The sequence below is a fragment of the Rhinoderma darwinii genome, unplaced genomic scaffold (assembly GCF_050947455.1).
Source record: "Rhinoderma darwinii isolate aRhiDar2 unplaced genomic scaffold, aRhiDar2.hap1 Scaffold_672, whole genome shotgun sequence".
Lineage (NCBI taxonomy): Eukaryota > Metazoa > Chordata > Amphibia > Anura > Rhinodermatidae > Rhinoderma > Rhinoderma darwinii.
This window is the reverse complement of record NW_027464230.1, coordinates 77,129-100,782: the sequence shown is the minus strand read 5'-3', so window position 1 is coordinate 100,782 and position 23,654 is coordinate 77,129. Positions and strand designations below refer to the sequence as shown.

At 44.1% G+C, this 23,654-nt stretch overlaps 1 protein-coding gene across 1 annotated transcript in view; it reads left to right on the top strand.

The window, feature by feature from the left end:
- The window catches only part of LOC142728078 (coiled-coil domain-containing protein 102A-like), a 58,692-nt gene that overhangs the window by 1,700 nt on the left and 33,338 nt on the right, over positions 1–23,654 (top strand). The window contains 5 exon segments of the mRNA XM_075849096.1: positions 58–113; positions 116–168; positions 4,466–4,582; positions 4,666–4,875; positions 7,709–7,879. Coding sequence (XP_075705211.1) covers positions 58–113; positions 116–168; positions 4,466–4,582; positions 4,666–4,875; positions 7,709–7,879 — 607 coding nt within the window.

Below are 23,654 nucleotides of genomic sequence, written 5' to 3'. Positions count from 1 at the left end.
TCACTGCTGTCCCCTCCGCACACTGACCAGCTCCTTCTTCATGATCCCGCTCTATAGAGACAAGACGCTTCTACGTAAGAAGACCATGGAGAAGATGGAGACCGAGATCAGCAGTGGAGGATGAAATGTGAGGAGCTCTGCAAGTCCAGGCAGGAGGCCGTCACTCAGGTACCAGCAAAAATATACAGCGCCGGGAACAGGTCTACACTATATACATATAGGACTTGTGGGCGGAGTCATCTGTTATAGGGGTGGGGCTATATCAGTGTATAGTCAGAGCAGGAGGAATAGGACTTGTGGGCGGAGTCATCTATTATAAGGGTGGGGCTATATCAGTGTATAGTCAAAGTAGGAGGAATATGGCCTGGGGCGGAGTCATCTGATATAGGGGTGGGGCTATATCAGTGTATAGTCAGAGCAGCAGGAATAGGACTTGTGGGCGGAGTCATCTATTATAAGGGTGGGGCTATATCAGTGTATAGTCAAAGCAGGAGGAGTATGGCTTTTGGGCGGAGTCATCTATTATAAGGGTGGGGCTATATCAGTGTATAGTCAAGCAGGAGGAGTATGCTTGTGGGCGGAGTCATCTGTTATAGGGGTGGGGCTGTATCAGTGTATAGTCAAAGCAGGAGTATGACTTGTGGGCGGAGTCATCTGTTATAGGGGTGGGGCTATATCAGTGTATAGTCAGTGCAGGAGGAATATGGCCTGAGGGCGGAGTCATCTGTTATAGGGGTGGGGCTATATCAGTGTATAGTCAGAGCAGGAGGAATATGGCCTGAGGGCGGAGTCATCTGTTATAGGGGTGGGGCTATATCAGGTGTATAGTCAGCAGGAGGAATATGGCCTGAGGGCGGAGTCATCTGTTATAGGGTGGGGCTATATCAGTGTATAGTCAGAGCAGCAGGAATAGGACTTGTGGGCGGAGTCATCTATTATAAGGGGTGGGGCTATATCAGTGTATAGTCAAAGCAGGAGGAGTATGACTTGTGGGCGGAGTCATCTGTTTTAGGGGTGGGGCTATATCAGTGTATAGTCAGTGCAGGAGGAATATGGCTGAGGCGGAGTCATCTGTTATAGGGGTGGGGCTCCTATATCAGTGTATAGTCAGAGCAGGAGGAATATGGCCTGAGGGCGGAGTCATCTGTTATAGGGGTGGGGCTATATCAGTGGATAGTCAGAGCAGGAGGATATGGCCTGAGGGCGGAGTCATCTGTTATAGGGGTGGGGCTATATCAGTGTATAGTCAGAGCAGCAGGAATAGGACTTGTGGGCGGAGTCATCTATTATAAGGGTGGGGCTATATCAGTGTATAGTCAAAGCAGGAGGAGTATGACTTGTGGGCGGAGTCATCTGTTATAGGGGTGGGGCTATATCAGTGTATAGTCAGACTAGGAGGAATATGACTTGTGGGCGGAGTCATCTGTTATAAGGGTGGGGCTATATCAGTGTATAGTCAGAGCAGCAGGAATAAGACTTGTGGGCGGAGTCATCTGTTATAGGGGTGGGGCTATATCAGTGTATAGTCAGACCAGCAGGAATAGGACTTATAGGCGGAGTCATCTATTATAAGGGTGGGGCTATATCAGTGTATAGTCAAAGCAGGAGGAGTATGACTTGTGGGCGGAGTCATCTGTTATAGGGGTGGGGCTGTATCAGTGTATAGTCAAAGCAGGAGGAGTATGACTTGTGGGCGGAGTCATCTGTTATAAGGGTGGGGCTATATCAGTGTATAGTCAGAGCAAGAGGAGTATGACTTGTGGGGCGGAGTCATCTGTTATAAGGTGGGGCTATATCAGTGTATAGTCAGAGCAGGAGGAATATGACTTGTGGGCGGAGTCATCTGTTATAAGGGTGGGGCTATATCAGTGTATAGTCAGAGCAGCAGGAATAAGACTTGTGGGCGGAGTCATCTGTTATAGGGATGGGGCTATATCGGTGTATAGTCAGAGCAGCAGGAATAAGACTTGTGGGCGGAGTCATCTGTTATAAGGGTGGGGCTATATCAGTGTATAGTCAAAGCAGGAGGAGTATGACTTGTGGGCGGAGTCATCTGTTATAGGGGTGGGGCTATATCAGTGTATAGTCAAAGCAGGAGGAGTATGACTTGTGGGCGGAGTCATCTGTTATAAGGGTGGGGCTATATCAGTGTATAGTCAGAGCAGCAGGAATAAGACTTGTGGGCGGAGTCATCTGTTATAGGGGTGGGGCTATATCGGTGTATAGTCAGAGCAGCAGGAATAAGACTTGTGGGCGGAGTCATCTGTTATAGGGGTGGGGCTATATCAGTGTATAGTCAGAGCAGGAGGAGTATGACTTGTGGGCGGAGTCATCTGTTATAAGGGTGGGGGTATATCGGTGTATAGTCGGAGCAGGAGGAGAATATGACTTGTGGGCGGAGTCATCTGTTATAAGGGTGGGGCTATATCAGTGTATAGTCAAAGCAGGAGGAGTATGACTTGTGGGCGGAGTCATCTGTTATAGGGGTGGGGCTATATCAGTGTATAGTCAGACTAGGAGGAATATGACTTGTGGGCGGAGTCATCTGTTATAGGGGTGGGGCTATATCAGTGTATAGTCAGACTAGGAGGAGTATGACTTGTGGGCGGAGTCATCTGTTATAGGGGTGGGGCTATATCAGTGTATAGTCAGAGCAGGAGGAGTATGACTTGTGGGCGGAGTCATCTATTATAAGGGTGGGGGTATATCGGTGTATAGTCGGAGCAGGAGGAATATGACTTGTGGGCGGAGTCATCTATTATAAGGGTGGGGCTATATCGGTGTATAGTCGGAGCAGGAGGAATATGACTTGTGGGCGGAGTCATCTGTTATAGGGGTGGGGCTATATCGGCGTATAGTCAGAGCAGGGGGAGTATGACTTGTGGCGGAGTCATCTGTTATAAGGGTGGGGCTATATCAGTGTATAGTCCGAGCAGGAGGAATATGACTTGTGGGCGGAGTCATCTGTTATAAGGGTGGGGCTATATCAGTGTATAGTCAGAGCAGCAGGAATTGGACTTGTGGGCGGAGTCATCTATTATAAGGGTGGGGCTATATCAGTGTATAGTCAAAGCAGGAGGAGTATGACTTGTGGGCGGAGTCATCTGTTATAGGGGTGGGGCTGTATCAGTGTATCGTCAGAGCAGGAGGAATATGACTTGTGGGCGGAGTCATCTGTTATAAGGGTGGGGCTATATCAGTGTATAGTCAGAGCAGGAGGAGTATGACTTGTGGGCGGAGTCATCTGTTATAGGGATGGGGCTATATCCAGTGTATAGTCAGACTAGGAGGAATATGACTTGTGGGCGGAGTCATCTGTTATGGTGTGGGGCTATATCAGTGTATAGTCAGAGCAGCAGGAATAGGATTTGTGGGCGGAGTCATTTTTTATAGGGGTGGGGCTATATCAGTGTATAGTCAGAGCAGGAGGAGAATAACTTGTGGGCGGAGTCATATTGTTATAGGGGTGGGGCTATATCCGTGTATAGTCAGAGCAGGAGGAGTATGACTTGTGGGCGGAGTCATCTATTATAAGGGTGGGGCTATATCGGTGTATAGTCAGAGCAGGAGGAGTATGACTTGTGGGCGGAGTCATCTGTTATAAGGGTGGGGCTATATCAGTGTATAGTCAAAAGCAGGAGGAGTATGACTTGTGGGCGGAGTCATCTGTTATAAGGGTGGGGCTATATCAGTGTATAGTCAAAGCAGGAGGAGTATGACTTGTGGGCGGAGTCATCTGTTATAAGGGTGGGGCTATATCAGTGTATAGTCAAAGCAGGAGGAGTATGACTTGTGGGCGGAGTCATCTGTTATAAGGGTGGGGCTATATCAGTGTATAGTCAGACTAGGAGGAGTATGACTTGTGGGCGGAGTCATCTGTTATAGGGGTGGGGTATATCAGTGTATAGTCAGAGCAGGAGGAATAGGATTTGTGGGCGGAGTCATCTGTTATAGGGGTGGGGCTATATCAGTGTATAGTCAGAGCAGGAGGAGTATGACTTGTGGGCGGAGTCATCTGTTATAGGGGTGGGGCTATATCAGTGTATAGTCAAAGCAGGAGGAGTATGACTTGTGGGCGGAGTCATCTGTTATAAGGGTGGGGCTATTTCGGTATATAGTCGGAGCAGGAGGAGTATGACTGTGGGCGGAGTCATCTGTTATAGGGGTGGGGTTATATCAGTGTATAGTCAGAGCAGGAGGAGTATGACTTGTGGGCGGAGTCATCTGTTATAAGGGTGGGGCTATATCAGTGTATAGTCGGAGCAGGAGGAATATGACTTGTGGGCGGAGTCATCTGTTATAAGGGTGGGGATATTTCGGTGTATAGTCGGAGCAGCAGGAATATGACTTGTGGGCGGAGTCATCTCATGAGGGAGGGGCCACCTGTGATTTAGGACTCCTTCTAGGCTGGTATGATGGCGGCGTGCCCCTGGGGCGGATGTGACACATGTCTCTGTTTCTCCAGATTACCCTCCTCAGAGACCGGCACCAGGATGAGTTGGGTCGGATCTCTGAAGATCTGCAGGATGAGTTGGGGGTCCGCTCCAGCATGGATAAGAAGCTGGCGGAGCTGAGGGCGGAGGTACCTGTCCACCATTATCACCGTTGTCACCCCCGTGTCCTGGCCCTGCTTTCTCATCTGGGCGTTTCTGATGGTGTTTATAGATGGAGGGGGCTCAGGCGGAGAACGCGGAGGAGTGGGGCCGGCGGGAGAGACTCGAGACTGAGAAACTCAATCTAGAACGAGAGAACAAGAAGCTGCGGCTCCAGATCCAGGACCTGGAGGAGAGTCTGACCTGTAAAAGAAGACAAACCGCCAGCGCACTGGACACTGACCTGAAGTCCATACAAGAAGAGCTGCTCGAGAAGAACAAGGTAAGGAGAAGGGAGACCCCCATACACCTCCTATACAGGGAGACCCCCATACACCTCCTATACAGGGAGACCCCCATACACCTCCTATACAGGGAGACCCCCATACACCTCCTATACAGGGAGACCCCCATACACCTCCTATACAGGGAGACCCCCATACACCTATACAGGGATACACCTCCTATACAGGGAGACCCCCATACACCTATACAGGGAGACCCCCATACACCTCATATACAAGGAGACCCCCATACACAGATACAGGGGGACTCCCCGTACACCTCCTATACAGGGAGACCCCCCCCATACACCTCCTCTACAGGGAGACCCCCATACACCTCCTATACAGGGAGACCCCCATACACCTCCTATACAGGGAGACCCCCATACACCTCCTATACAGGGAGACCCCCCCATACACCTCCTATACAGGGAGACCCCATACACCTCCTATACAGGGAGACCCTCATACACCTCCTATACAGGGAGACCCCCATACACCTCCTATACAGGGAGACCCCCATACACCTCCTATACAGGGAGACCCCCATACACCTCCTATACAGGGAGACCCCCATACACCTCCTATACAGGGGGACCCCCATACACCTATACAGGGAGACCCCCATACACCTCCTATACAGGGAGACCCCCATACACCTATACAGGAGGACCCCCCCCATACACCTCCTATACAGGGAGACCCCCATACACCTATACAGGGGGACCCCCCCATACACCTCCTATACAGGGAGACCCCCATACACCTCATATACAAGGAGACCCCCTATAAACCTCCTATACAGGGAGACACCAATACACCTCCTATACAGGGAGACCCCCATACACCTCATATACAGGGAGACCCCCCCATACACCACCTATACAGGGAGACCCCCATACACCTCATATACAGGGAGACCCCATACACCTCATATACAAGGAGACCCCCCATAAACCTCCTATACAGGGAGACCCCCATACACCTATACAGGGGGACCCCCCATAAACCTCCTATACAGGGAGACCCCCATACACCTCCTATACAGGGAGACCCCCATACACCTCCTATACAGGGGGACCCCCATACACCTATACAGGGAGACCCCCATACACCTCCTATACAGGGAGACCCCCATACACCTATACAGGGGGACCCCCCCCATACACCTCCTATACAGGGAGACCCCCATACACCTATACAGGGGGACCCCCCCATACACCTCCTATACAGGGAGACCCCCATACACCTCATATACAAGGAGACCCCCTATAAACCTCCTATACAGGGAGACACCAATACACCTCCTATACAAGGAGACCCCCATACACCTCATATACAGGGAGACCCCCCCATACACCACCTATACAGGGAGACCCCCATACACCTCATATACAGGGAGACCCCATACACCTCATATACAAGGAGACCCCCCATAAACCTCCTATACAGGGAGACCCCCATACACCTATACAGGGGGACCCCCCCATAAACCTCCTATACAGGGAGACCCCCATACACCTCCTATACAGGGAGACCCCCCCATACACCTCCTATACAGGGAGACCCCCATACACCTATACAGGGAGACCCCCATACACCTATACAGGGATACACCTCATATACAAGGAGACCCCCATACACAGATAAAGGGGGACTCCCCGTACACCTCCTATACAGGGAGACCCCCCCATACACCTCCTATACAGGGAGACCCCCATACACCTCATATACAGGGAGACCCCCCATAAACCTCCTATACAGGGAGACACCAATACACCTCATATACAGGGGGACCCCCCATTCACCTCATATACAGGGAGAACCCCCCCCATACACCTCATGTACAGGGAGACCCCCATAAAACTCCTATACAGGGAGACCCCCCCCCATACACCTCATATACAGGGAGACCCCCCCATACACCACCTATACAGGGAGACCCCCATACACCTCCTATACAGGGAGACCCCCATACACCTATACAGGGATACACCTCCTATACAGGGAGACCCCCATACACCTATACAGGGAGACCCCCATACACCTCATATACAAGGAGACCCCATACACAGATACAGGGGGACTCCCCGTACACCTCCTATACAGGGAGACCCCCCCCCATACACCTCCTATACAGGGAGACCCACATACACCTCATATACAGGGAGACCCCATACACCTCATATACAAGGAGACCCCCTATAAACCTCCTATACAGGGAGACCCCCCCCCATACACCTCCTATACAGGGAGACCCACATACACCTCATACAGGGAGACCCCATACACCTCATATACAAGGAGACCCCCCATAAACCTCCTATACAGGGAGACACCAATACACCTCATATACAGGGGGACCCCCCATTCACCTCATATACAGGGAGAACCCCCCCATACACCTTATGTACAGGGAGACCCCCATAAACCTCCTATACAGGGAGACCCCCCCCATACACCTCATATACAGGGAGACCCCCATAAACCTCCTATACAGGGAGACCCCCCCCATACACATATACAGGGAGACCCCCCCCACCCATACACCTCATATACAGGGAGACCCCCCCCACCCATACACCTCATATACAGGGAGACCCCCCCCACCCATACACCTCATTTACAGGGAGACCCCCCCTGGACCACGCGCTGGTTGCTGACAGATGACCCCCACATATACCCCAGAGAGGTGGATAGAAGTTATGGGGTAGCAGTCGCACCCGGCCCTAGTGCATGGGGGGGCATAGCCGTACCCATGGAGCCCTCCCCCGTCATCACCTTCTGTCCCATCCCCCGGCCGCACTGTTTAATCTCGACCTTTAACCATAGGAGTTGTCTGATCTGCGCCATAATCACGCCAAGATGAAGAAGCAACATTACGAAAAATCTGCAGAACTCGCCCACGCCGGCCGACGCCTGGAGCAGATGGAGGGGGAGGTGAAGAAGCTGCGGCTCCGGGTGGAGGAGTTGAAGAAGGAGCTGGGACAGGCAGAGGACGAGGTAACAGAGCGGACGCCCCAGCGGAGGGGAAGAGCGAAACTCAGCACGCTCCTAATATATAAAGATACTCCGCCCACAGCGCCGCTGACCGAATATCCAGCACAGACACCCCCCATCTATTACTGCTGACAACCCGCCTGTATATCATGTGTGAGAGGTTGTCACAGCCCCGCCCCCTGTTACTGACATCACTGATATATAATATAATTACATTGTGATCAGACATGAGATCCACACATCTTATATACAGGGACAGCTATTCATCTATTACTACTGACAACCAGCCTGTATATCATGTGTGAGAGGTTGTCACAGCCCCGCCTCCTGTTACTGACATCACTGCTATATAATATAATTACACTGTGATCAGACATGAGATCCACACATCTTATATACAGTCACAGCTATTCATCTATTACTACTGACAACCAGCCTGTATATCATGTGTGAGGGGTTGTCACAGCCCCGCCCCCTGTTACTGACATCACTGATATATAATATAATTACATGTGATCAGACATGAGATCCACACATCTTATATACAGTCACAGCTATTCATCTATTACTACTGACAACCAGCCTGTATATCATGTGTGAGAGGTTGTCACAGCCCCGCCCCCTGTTACTGACATCACTGATATATAATATAATTACACTGTGATCAGACATGAGATCCACACATCTTATATACAGTCACAGCTATTCATCTATTACTACTGACAACCAGCCTGTATATCATGTGTGAGAGGTTGTCACAGCCCCGCCCCGTTACTGACATCACTGATATATAATATAATTACACTGTGATCAGACATGAGATCCACACATCTTATATACAGTAACAGCTATTCATCTATTACTACTGACAACCAGCCTGTATATCATGTGTGAGAGGTTGTCACAGCCCCGCCCCCTGTTACTGACATCACTGATATATAATATAATTACATGTGATCAGACATGAGATCCACACATCTTATATACAGTAACAGCTATTCATCTATTACTACTGACAACCAGCCTGTATATCATGTGTGAGAGGTTGTCACAGCTCCGCCCCCTGTTACTGACATCACTGATATATAATATAATTACACTGTGATCAGACATGAGATCCACACATCTTATATACAGTAACAGCTATTCATCTATTACTACTGACAACCAGCCTGTATATCATGTGTGAGAAGTTGTCACAGCCCCGCCCCCTGTTACTGACACCACTGATATATAATATAATTACACTGTGATCAGACATGAGATCCACACATCTTATATACAGTAACAGCTATTCATCTATTACTACTGACAACCAGCCTGTATATCATGTGTGAGAGGTTGTCACAGCCCCACCCCCTGTTACTGACATCACTGATATATAATATAATTACATGTTATCAGACATGAGATCCACACATCTTATATACAGTAACAGCTATTCATCTATTACTACTGACAACCAGCCTGTATATCATGTGTGAGAGGTTGTCACAGCCCCGCCCCCTGTTACTGACATCACTGATATATAATATAATTACATGTTATCAGACATGAGATCCACACATCTTATATACAGTCACAGCTATTCATCTATTACTACTGACAACCAGCCTGTATATCATGTGTGAGAGGTTGTCACAGCCCCGCCCCCTGTTACTGACATCACTGATATATAATATAATTACATGTTATCAGACATGAGATCCACACATCTTATATACAGTCACAGCTATTCATCTATTACTACTGACAACCAGCCTGTATATCATGTGTGAGAGGTTGTCACAGCCCCGCCCCCTGTTACTGACATCACTGATATATAATATAATTACACTGTGATCAGACATGAGATCCACACATCTTATATACAGTAACAGCTATTCATCTATTACTACTGACAACCAGCCTGTATATCATGTGTGAGAGGTTGTCACAGCTCCGCCCCCTGTTACTGACATCACTGATATATAATATAATTACACTGTGATCAGACATGAGATCCACACATCTTATATACAGTCACAGCTATTCATCTATTACTACTGACAACCAGCCTGTATATCATGTGTGAGAGGTTGTCACAGCCCCGCCCCCTGTTACTGACATCACTGATATATAATATAATTACACTGTGATCAGACATGAGATCCACACATCTTATATACAGTAACAGCTATTCATCTATTACTACTGACAACCCGCCTGTATATCATGTGTGAGAGGTTGTCACAGCCCCGCCCCCTGTTACTGACATCACTGATATATAATATAATTACATGTGATCAGACATGAGATCCACACATCTTATATACAGTCACAGCTATTCATCTATTACTACTGACAACCCGCCTGTATATCATGTGTGAGAGGTTGTCACAGCCCCGCCCCCTGTTACTGACATCACTGATATATAATATAATTACACTGTGATCAGATATGAGATCCACACATCTTATATACAGTAACAGCTATTCATCTATTACTACTGACAACCAGCCTGTATATCATGTGTGAGAGGTTGTCACAGCCCCGCCCCCTGTTACTGACATCACTGATATATAATATAATTACATTGTGATCAGACATGAGATCCACACATCTTATATACAGTAACAGCTATTCATCTATTACTACTGACAACCAGCCTGTATATCATGTGTGAGGTTGTCACAGCCCCGCCCCCTGTTACTGACATCACTGATATATAATATAATTACATTGTGATCAGACATGAGATCCACACATCTTATATACAGTCACAGCTATTCATCTATTACTACTGACAACCAGCCTGTGTATCATGTGTGAGAGGTTGTCACAGCCCCGCCTCCTGTTACTGACATCACTGATATATAATATAATTACACTGTGATCAGACATGAGATCCACACATCTTATATACAGTAACAGCTATTCATCTATTACTACTGACAACCAGCCTGTATATCATGTGTGAGAGGTTGTCACAGCCCCGCCCCCTGTTACTGACATCACTGATATATAATATAATTACATGTGATCAGACATGAGATCCACACATCTTATATACAGTCACAGCTATTCATCTATTACTACTGACAACCAGCCTGTATATCATGTGTGAGAGGTTGTCACAGCTCCGCCCCCTGTTACTGACATCACTGATATATAATATAATTACACTGTGATCAGACATGAGATCCACACATCTTATATACAGTCACAGCTATTCATCTACTACTACTGACAACCAGCCTGTATATCATGTGTGAGAGGTTGTCACAGCCCCGCCCCCTGTTACTGACATCACTGATATATAATATAATTACACTGTGATCAGATATGAGATCCACACATCTTATATACAGTAACAGCTATTCATCTATTACTCCTGACAACCAGCCTGTATATCATGTGTGAGAGGTTGTCACAGCCCCGCCCCCTGTTACTGACATCACTGATATATAATATAATTACACTGTGATCAGACATGAGATCCACACATCTTATATACAGTCACAGCTATTCATCTATTACTACTGACAACCTGCCTGTATATCATGTGTGAGAGGTTGTCACAGCCCCGCCCCCTGTTACTGACATCACTGATATATAATATAATTACACTGTGATCAGACATGAGATCCACACATCTTATATACAGTAACAGCTATTCATCTATTACTACTGACAACTAGCCTGTATATCATGTGTGAGAGGTTGTCACAGCTCCGCCCCTGACACTGACATCACTGATATATAATATAATTACACTGTGATCAGACATGAGATCCACACATCTTATATACAGTCACAGCTATTCATCTATTACTACTGACAACCAGCCTGTATATCATGTGTGAGAGGTTGTCACAGCCCCGCCCCCTGTTACTGACATCACTGATATATAATATAATTACACTGTGATCAGACATGAGATCCACACATCTTATATACAGTGACAGCTATTCATCTATTACTACTGACAACCAGCCTGTATATCATGTGTGAGAGGTTGTCACAGCCCCGCCCCCTGTACTGACATCACTGATATATAATATAATTACACTGTGATCAGACATGAGATCCACACATCTTATATACTGTAACAGCTATTCATCTATTACTACTGACAACCAGCCTGTATATCATGTGTGAGAGGTTGTCACAGCCCCGCCCCCTGTTACTGACATCACTGATATATAATATAATTACACTGTGATCAGACATGAGATCCACACATCTTATATACAGTGACAGCTATTCATCTATTACTACTGACAACCAGCCTGTATATCATTTGTGAGGGGTTGTCACAGCTCCGCCCCCTGTACTGACATCACTGATATATAATATAATTACACTGTGATCAGACATGAGATCCACACATCTTATATACTGTAACAGCTATTCATCTATTACTACTGACAACCAGCCTGTATATCATGTGTGAGAGGTTGTCACAGCCCCGCCCCCTGTTACTGACATCACTGATATATAATATAATTACATGTGATCAGACATGAGATCCACACATCTTATATACAGTAACAGCTATTCATCTATTACTACTGACAACCAGCCTGTATATCATGTGTGAGAGGTTGTCACAGCCCCGCCCCCTGTTACTGACATCACTGATATATAATATAATTACATGTGATCAGACATGAGATCCACACATCTTATATACAGTCACAGCTTTTCATCTATTACTACTGACAACCAGCCTGTATATCATGTGTGAGAGGTTGTCACAGCCCCGCCCCCTGTTACTGACATCACTGATATATAATATAATTACATGTGATCAGACATGAGATCCACACATCTTATATACAGTAACAGCTATTCATCTATTACTACTGACAACCAGCCTGTATATCATGTGTGAGAGGTTGTCACAGCTCCGCCCCCTGTTACTGACATCACTTATATATAATATAATTACACTGTGATAAGACTTGAGATCCACACATGTTATATACAGTAACAGCTATTCATCTATTACTCCTGACAACCAGCCTGTATATCATGTGTGAGAGGTTGTCACAGCCCCGCCCCCTGTTACTGACATCACTGATATATAATATAATTACACTGTGATCAGACATGAGATCCACACATCTTATATACAGTAACAGCTATTCATCTATTACTACTGACAACCAGCCCGTATATCATGTGTGAGAGGTTGTCACAGCTCCGCCCCCTGTTACTGACAACCAGCCTGTATATCATGTGTGAGAGGTTGTCACAGCCCCGCCCCCTGTTACTGACATCACTGATATATAATATAATTACACTGTGATCAGACATGAGATCCACACATCTTATATACAGTAACAGCTATTCAACTATTACTACTGACAACCAGCCTGTATATCATGTGTGAGAGGTTGTCACAGCCCCGCCCCCTGTTACTGACATCACTGATATATAATATAATTACATTGTGATCAGACATGAGATCCACACATCTTATATACAGTAACAGCTATTCATCAATTACTACTGACAACCAGCCTGTATATCATGTGTGAGAGGTTGTCACAGCCCCGCCCCCTGTTACTGACATCACTGATATATAATATAATTACACTGTGATCAGACATGAGATCCACACATCTTATATACAGTGACAGCTATTCATCTATTACTACTGACAACCAGCCTGTATATCATGTGTGAGAGGTTGTCACAGCCCCGCCCCCTGTTACTAACATCACTGATATATAATATAATTACACTGTGATCAGACATGAGATCCACACATCTTATATACAGTAACAGCTATTCATCTATTACTACTGACAACCAGCCTGTATATCATGTATGAGAGGTTGTCACAGCCCCGCCCCCTGTTACTGACATCACTGATATATAATATAATTACACTGTGATCAGACATGAGATCCACACATCTTATATACAGTGACAGCTATTCATCTATTACTACTGACAACCAGCCTGTATATCATGTGTGAGAGGTTGTCACAGCTCCGCCTCCTGTTACTGACATCACTGATATATAATATAATTACATGTGATCAGACATGAGATCCACACATCTTATATACAGTGACAGCTATTCATCTATTACTACTGACAACCAGCCTGTATATCATGTGTGAGAGGTTGTCACAGCTCCGCCCCTGACACTGACATCACTGATATATAATATAATTACACTGTGATCAGACATGAGATCCACACATCTTATATACAGTAACAGCTATTCATCTATTACTACTGACAACCAGCCTGTATATCATGTGTGAGAGGTTGTCACAGCCCCGCCCCCTGTTACTGACATCACTGATATATAATATAATTACACTGTGATCAGACATGAGATCCACACATCTTATATACAGTAACAGCTATTCATCTATTACTACTGACAACCAGCCTGTATACCATGTGTGAGAGGTTGTCACAGCCCCGCCCCCTGTTACTGACATCACTGATATATAATATAATTACACTGTGATCAGACATGAGATCCACACATCTTATATACAGTAACAGCTATTCATCTATTACTCCTGACAACCAGCCTGTATATCATGTGTGAGAGGTTGTCACAGCCCCGCCCCCTGTACTGACATCACTGATATATAATATAATTACACTGTGATCAGACATGAGATCCACACATCTTATATACAGTAACAGCTATTCATCTATTACTCCTGACAACCAGCCTGTATACCATGTGTGAGAGGTTGTCACAGCCCCGCCCCCTGTTACTGACATCACTGATATATAATATAATTACACTGTGATCAGACATGAGATCCACACATCTTATATACAGTGACAGCTATTCATCTATTACCACTGACAGCCAGCCTGTATATCATGTGTGAGAGGTTGTCACAGCCCCGCCCCCTGTTACTGACATCACTGATATATAATATAATTACACTGCGATCAGACATGAGATCCACACATCTTATATACAGTCACAGCTATTCATCTATTACTACTGACAACCAGCCTGTATATCATGTGTGAGAGGTTGTCACAGCCCCGCCCCCTGTTACTGACATCACTGATATATAATATAATTACATTGTGATCAGACATGAGATCCACACATCTTATATACAGTAACAGCTATTCATCTATTACTACTGACACCAGCCTGTATATCATGTGTGAGAGGTTGTCACAGCCCCGCCCCCTGTTACTGATGACATCACTGATATATAATATAATTACATTGTGATCAGACATGAGATCCACACATCTTATATACAGTAACAGCTATTCATCTATTACTACTGACAACCAGCCTGTATATCATGTGTGAGAGGTTGTCACAGCCCCGCCCCCTGTTACTGACATCACTGATATATAATATAATTACATTGTGATCAGACATGAGATCCACACATCTTATATACAGTAACAGCTATTCATCTATTACTACTGACAACCAGCCTGTATATCCTGTGTGAGAGGTTGTCACAGCCCCGCCCCCTGTTACTGACATCACTGATATATAATATAATTACATTGTGATCAGACATGAGATCCACACATCTTATATACAGTCACAGCTATTCATCTATTACTACTGACAACCAGCCTGTATATCATGTGTGAGAGGTTGTCACAGCTCCGCCCCCTGTTACTGACATCACTGATATATAATATAATTACACTGTGATCAGACATGAGATCCACACATCTTATATACAGTCACAGCTATTCATCAATTACTACTGACAACCAGCCTGTATATCATGTGTGAGAGGTTGTCACAGCCCCGCCCCCTGTTACTGACATCACTGATATATAATATAATTACACTGTGATCAGACATGAGATCCACACATCTTATATACAGTCACAGCTATTCATCTATTACTACTGACAACCATCCTGTACATCATGTGTGAGAGGTTGTCACAGCCCCGCCCCCTGTTACTGACATCACTGATATATAATATAATTACACTGCGATCAGACATGAGATCCACACATCTTATATACAGTCACAGCTATTCATCTATTACTACTGACAACCAGCCTGTATATCATGTGTGAGAGGTTGTCACAGCTCCGCCCCCTGTTACTGACATCACTGATATATAATATAATTACACTGTGATCAGACATGAGATCCACACATCTTATATACAGTCACAGCTATTCATCAATTACTACTGACAACCAGCCTGTATATCATGTGTGAGAGGTTGTCACAGCCCCGCCCCCTGTTACTGACATCACTGATATATAATATAATTACACTGTGATCAGACATGAGATCCACACATCTTATATACAGTAACAGCTATTCATCTATTACTACTGACAACCAGCCTGTATATCATGTGTGAGAGGTTGTCACAGCCCCGCCCCCTGTCACTGACATCACTGATATATAATATAATTACACTGTGATCAGACATGAGATCCACACATCTTATATACAGTAACAGCTATTCATCTATTACTACTGACAACTAGCCTGTATATCATGTGTGAGAGGTTGTCACAGCTCCGCCCCTGACACTGACATCACTGATATATAATATAATTACACTGTGATCAGACATGAGATCCACGCATCTTATATACAGTCACAGCTATTCATCTATTACTACTGACAACCAGCCTGTATATCATGTGTGAGAGGTTGTCACAGCCCCGCCCCCTGTTACTGACATCACTGATATATAATATAATTACACTGTGATCAGACATGAGATCCACACATCTTATATACAGTGACAGCTATTCATCTATTACTACTGACAACCAGCCTGTATATCATGTGTGAGAGGTTGTCACAGCCCCGCCCCCTGTTACTGACATCACTGATATATAATATAATTACACTGTGATCAGACATGAGATCCACACATCTTATATACAGTGACAGCTATTCATCTATTACTACTGACAACCAGCCTGTATATCATTTGTGAGGGGTTGTCACAGCTCCGCCCCCTGTACTGACATCACTGATATATAATATAATTACACTGTGATCAGACATGAGATCCACACATCTTATATACTGTAACAGCTATTCATCTATTACTACTGACAACCAGCCTGTATATCATGTGTGAGAGGTTGTCACAGCCCCGCCCCCTGTTACTGACATCACTGATATATAATATAATTACATGTGATCAGACATGAGATCCACACATCTTATATACAGTAACAGCTATTCATCTATTACTACTGACAACCAGCCTGTATATCATGTGTGAGAGGTTGTCACAGCCCCGCCCCCTGTTACTGACATCACTGATATATAATATAATTACATGTGATCAGACATGAGATCCACACATCTTATATACAGTCACAGCTTTTCATCTATTACTACTGACAACCAGCCTGTATATCATGTGTGAGAGGTTGTCACAGCCCCGCCCCCTGTTACTGACATCACTGATATATAATATAATTACATGTGATCAGACATGAGATCCACACATCTTATATACAGTCACAGCTATTCATCTATTACTACTGACAACCAGCCTGTATATCATGTGTGAGAGGTTGTCACAGCTCCGCCCCCTGTTACTGACATCACTTATATATAATATAATTACACTGTGATAAGACTTGAGATCCACACATGTTATATACAGTAACAGCTATTCATCTATTACTCCTGACAACCAGCCTGTATATCATGTGTGAGAGGTTGTCACAGCCCCGCCCCCTGTTACTGACATCACTGATATATAATATAATTACACTGTGATCAGACATGAGATCCACACATCTTATATACAGTAACAGCTATTCATCTATTACTACTGACAACCAGCCCGTATATCATGTGTGAGAGGTTGTCACAGCTCCGCCCCCTGTTACTGACAACCAGCCTGTATATCATGTGTGAGAGGTTGTCACAGCCCCGCCCCCTGTTACTGACATCACTGATATATAATATAATTACATTGTGATCAGACATGAGATCCACACATCTTATATACAGTAACAGCTATTCATCAATTACTACTGACAACCAGCCTGTATATCATGTGTGAGAGGTTGTCACAGCCCCGCCCCCTGTTACTGACATCACTGATATATAATATAATTACATTGTGATCAGACATGAGATCCACACATCTTATATACAGTAACAGCTATTCAACTATTACTACTGACAACCAGCCTGTATATCATGTGTGAGAGGTTGTCACAGCCCCGCCCCCTGTTACTGACATCACTGATATATAATATAATTACATTGTGATCAGACATGAGATCCACACATCTTATATACAGTAACAGCTATTCATCAATTACTACTGACAACCAGCCTGTATATCATGTGTGAGAGGTTGTCACAGCCCCGCCCCCTGTTACTGACATCACTGATATATAATATAATTACACTGTGATCAGACATGAGATCCACACATCTTATATACAGTGACAGCTATTCATCTATTACTACTGACAACCAGCCTGTATATCATGTGTGAGAGGTTGTCACAGCCCCGCCCCCTGTTACTAACATCACTGATATATAATATAATTACACTGTGATCAGACATGAGATCCACACATCTTATATACAGTGACAGCTATTCATCTATTACTACTGACAACCAGCCTGTATATCATGTGTGAGAGGTTGTCACAGCTCCGCCTCCTGTTACTGACATCACTGATATATAATATAATTACATGTGATCAGACATGAGATCCACACATCTTATATACAGTAACAGCTATTCATCTATTACTACTGACAACCAGCCTGTATATCATGTGTGAGAGGTTGTCACAGCCCCGCCCCCTGTTACTGACATCACTGATATATAATATAATTACACTGTGATCAGACATGAGATCCACACATCTTATATACAGTAACAGCTATTCATCTATTACTACTGACAACCAGCCTGTATACCATGTGTGAGAGGTTGTCACAGCCCCGCCCCCTGTTACTGACATCACTGATATATAATATAATTACACTGTGATCAGACATGAGATCCACACATCTTATATACAGTAACAGCTATTCATCTATTACTCCTGACAACCAGCCTGTATATCATGTGTGAGAGGTTGTCACAGCCCCGCCCCCTGTACTGACATCACTGATATATAATATAATTACACTGTGATCAGACATGAGATCCACACATCTTATATACAGTAACAGCTATTCATCTATTACTCCTGACAACCAGCCTGTATACCATGTGTGAGAGGTTGTCACAGCCCCGCCCCCTGTTACTGACATCACTGATATATAATATAATTACATTGTGATCAGACATGAGATCCACACATCTTATATACAGTAACAGCTATTCATCTATTACTACTGACAACCATCCTGTACATCATGTGTGAGAGGTTGTCACAGCCCCGCCCCCTGTTACTGACATCACTGATATATAATATAATTACACTGCGATCAGACATGAGATCCACACATCTTATATACAGTCACAGCTATTCATCTATTACTACTGACAACCAGCCTGTATATCATGTGTGAGAGGTTGTCACAGCCCCGCCCCCTGTTACTGACATCACTGATATATAATATAATTACATTGTGATCAGACATGAGATCCACACATCTTATATACAGTAACAGCTATTCATCTATTACTACTGACAACCAGCCTGTATATCATGTGTGAGAGGTTGTCACAGCCCCGCCCCCTGTTACTGACATCACTGATATATAATATAATTACACTGTGATCAGACATGAGATCCACACATCTTATATACAGTAACAGCTATTCATCTATTACTACTGACAACCAGCCTGTATATCATGTGTGAGAGGTTGTCACAGCCCCGCCCCCTGTTACTGACATCACTGATATATAATATAATTACATTGTGATCAGACATGAGATCCACACATCTTATATACAGTCACAGCTATTCATCTATTACTACTGACAACCAGCCTGTATATCATGTGTGAGAGGTTGTCACAGCTCCGCCCCCTGTTACTGACATCACTGATATATAATATAATTACACTGTGATCAGACATGAGATCCACACATCTTATATACAGTCACAGCTATTCATCTATTACTACTGACTACCAGCCTGTATATCATGTGTGAGAGGTTGTCACAGCTCCGCCCCCTGTTACTGACATCACTGATATATAATATAATTACATGTGATCAGACATGAGATCCACACATCTTATATACAGTCACAGCTATTCATCTATTACTACTGACAACCATCCTGTACATCATGTGTGAGAGGTTGTCACAGCCCCGCCCCCTGTTACTGACATCACTGATATATAATATAATTACACTGCGATCAGACATGAGATCCACACATCTTATATACAGTCACAGCTATTCATCTATTACTACTGACTACCAGCCTGTATATCATGTGTGAGAGGTTGTCACAGCTCCGCCCCCTGTTACTGACATCCCATGATATATAATATAATTACATGTGATCAGACATGAGATCCACACATCTTATATACAGTCACAGCTATTCATCTATTACTGACAACCAGCCTGTATATCATGTGTGAGAGGTTGTCACAGCCCCGCCCCCTGTTACTGACATCACTGATATATAATATAATTACACTGTGATCAGACATGAGATCCACACATCTTATATACAGTAACAGCTATTCATCTATTACTACTGACAACCAGCCTGTATATCATGTGTGAGAGGTTGTCACAGCCCCGCCCCCTGTTACTGACAACCAGCCTGTATATCATGTGTGAGAGGTTGTCACAGCCCGGCCCCCTATTACTGACATCACTGATATATAATATAATTACATGTGATAAGACATGAGATCCACACATCTTATATACAGTCACAGCTACTCATCTATTACTACTGACCACCAGCCTGTATATCATGTGTGAGAGGTTGTCACAGCCCCGCCCCCTGTTACTGACATCACTGATATATAATATAATTACATGTGATCAGACATGAGATCCACACATCTTATATACAGTAACAGCTATTCATCTATTACTACTGACAACCAGACTGTATATCATGTGTGAGAGGTTGTCACAGCCCCGCCCCCTGTTACTGACATCACTGATATATAATATAATTACACTGTGATCAGACATGAGATCCACACATCTTATATACAGTCACAGCTATTCATCTATTACTACTGACAACCAGCCTGTATATCATGTGTGAGAGGTTGTCACAGCCCCGCCCCCTGTACTGACATCACTGATATATAATATAATTACACTGTGATCAGACATGAGATCCACACATCTTATATACAGTAACAGCTATTCATCTATTACTACTGACAACCAGCCTGTATATCGTGTGAGAGGTTGTCACAGCCCCGCCCCCTGTTACTGACATCACTGATATATAATATAATTACATTGTGATCAGACATGAGATCCACACATCTTATATACAGTAACAGCTATTCATCTATTACTACTGACAACCAGCCTGTATACCATGTGTGAGAGGTTGTCACAGCCCCGCCCCCTGTTACTGACATCACTGATATATAATATAATTACACAGTGATCAGACATGAGATCCACACATCTTATATACAGTAACAGCTATTCATCTATTACTACTGACAACCAGCCTGTATACCATGTGAGAGAGGTTGTTACAGCTCCGCCCCCTGTTACTGACATCACTGATATATAATATAATTACATTGTGATCAGACATGAGATCCACACATCTTATATACAGTAACAGCTATTCATCTATTACTACTGACAACCAGCCTGTATACCATGTGTGAGAGGTTGTCACAGCCCCGCCCCTGTTACTGACAACTGGCCTGTATATCATGTGTGAGAGGTTGTCACAGCCCCGCCCCCTGTTACTGACATCACTGATATATAATATAATTACACTGTGATCAGACATGAGATCCACACATCTTATATTCAGTCACAGCTATTCATCTATTACTACTGACAACCAGCCTGTATATCATGTGTGAGAGGTTGTCACAGCCCCGCCCCCTGTTACTGACATCACTGATATATAATATAATTACACTGTGATCAGACATGAGATCCACACATCTTATATACAGTCACAGCTATTCATCTATTACTACTGACAACCAGCCTGTATATCATGTGTGAGAGGTTGTCACAGCCCCGCCCCCTGTTACTGACATCCCATGATATATAATATAATTACATGTGATCAGACATGAGATCCACACATCTTATATACAGTCACAGCTATTCATCTATTACTACTGACACCAGCCTGTATATCATGTGTGAGAGGTTGTCACAGCCCCGCCCCCTGTTACTGACATCACTGATATATAATATAATTACATGTGATCAGACATGAGATCCACACATCTTATATACAGTAACAGCTATTCATCTATTACTACTGACAACCATCCTGTATATCATGTGTGAGAGGTTGTCACAGCCCCGCCCCCTGTTACTGACATCACTGATATATAATATAATTACATGTGATCAGACATGAGATCCACACATCTTATATACAGTAACAGCTATTCATCTATTACTACTGACAACCAGCCTGTATATCATGTGTGAGAGGTTGTCACAGCTCCGCCCCCTGTTACTGACATCACTGATATATAATATAATTACACTGTGATCAGACATGAGATCCACACATCTTATATACAGTAACAGCTATTCATTTATTACTACTGACAACCAGCCCGTATATCATGTGTGAGAAGTTGTCACAGCCCCGCCCCCTGTTACTGACATCACTGATATATAATATTACACTGTGATCAGACATGAGATCCACAAATCTTATATACAGTAACAGCTATTCATCTATTACTACTGACAACCAGCCTGTATATCATGTGTGAGAGGTTGTCACAGCCCCGCCCCCTGTTACTGACATCACTGATATATAATATTATTACATGTGACCAGACATGAGATCCACACATCTTATATACAGTCACAGGTATTCATCTATTACTACTGACAACCATCCTGTACATCATGTGTGAGAGGTTGTCACAGCCCCGCCCCCTGTTACTGACATCACTGATATATAATATAATTACATTGTGATCAGACATGAGATCCACACATCTTATATACAGTCACAGCTATTCCTCTATTACTACTGACAACCAGACTGTATATCATGTGTGAGAGGTTGTCACAGCCCCGCCCCCTGTTACTGACATCACTGATATATAATATAATTACATGTGATCAGACATGAGATCCACACATCTTATATACAGTAACAGCTATTCATCTATTACTCCTGACAACCAGCCTGTATATCATGTGTGAGAGGTTGTCACAGCCCCGCCCCCTGTTACTGACATCGCTGATATATAATATAATTACACTGTGATCAGACATGAGATCCACACATCTTATATACAGTAACAGCTATTCATCTATTACTACTGACAACCAGCCTGTGTATCATGTGTGAGAGGTTGTCACAGTCCCGCCCCCTGTTACTGACATCACTGATATATAATATAATTACACTGTGATCAGACATGAGATCCACACATCTTATATACAGTAACAGCTATTCATCTATTACTACTGACAACCAGCCTGTATATCATGTGTGAGAGGTTGTCACAGCTCCGCCCCCTGTTACATCACTGATATATAATATAATTACATTGTGATCAGACATGAGATCCACCCATCTTATATACAGTCACAGCTATTCATCTATTACTACTGACAACCAGCCTGTATATCATGTGTGAGAGGTTGTCACAGCTCCGCCCCCTGTTACATCACTGATATATAATATA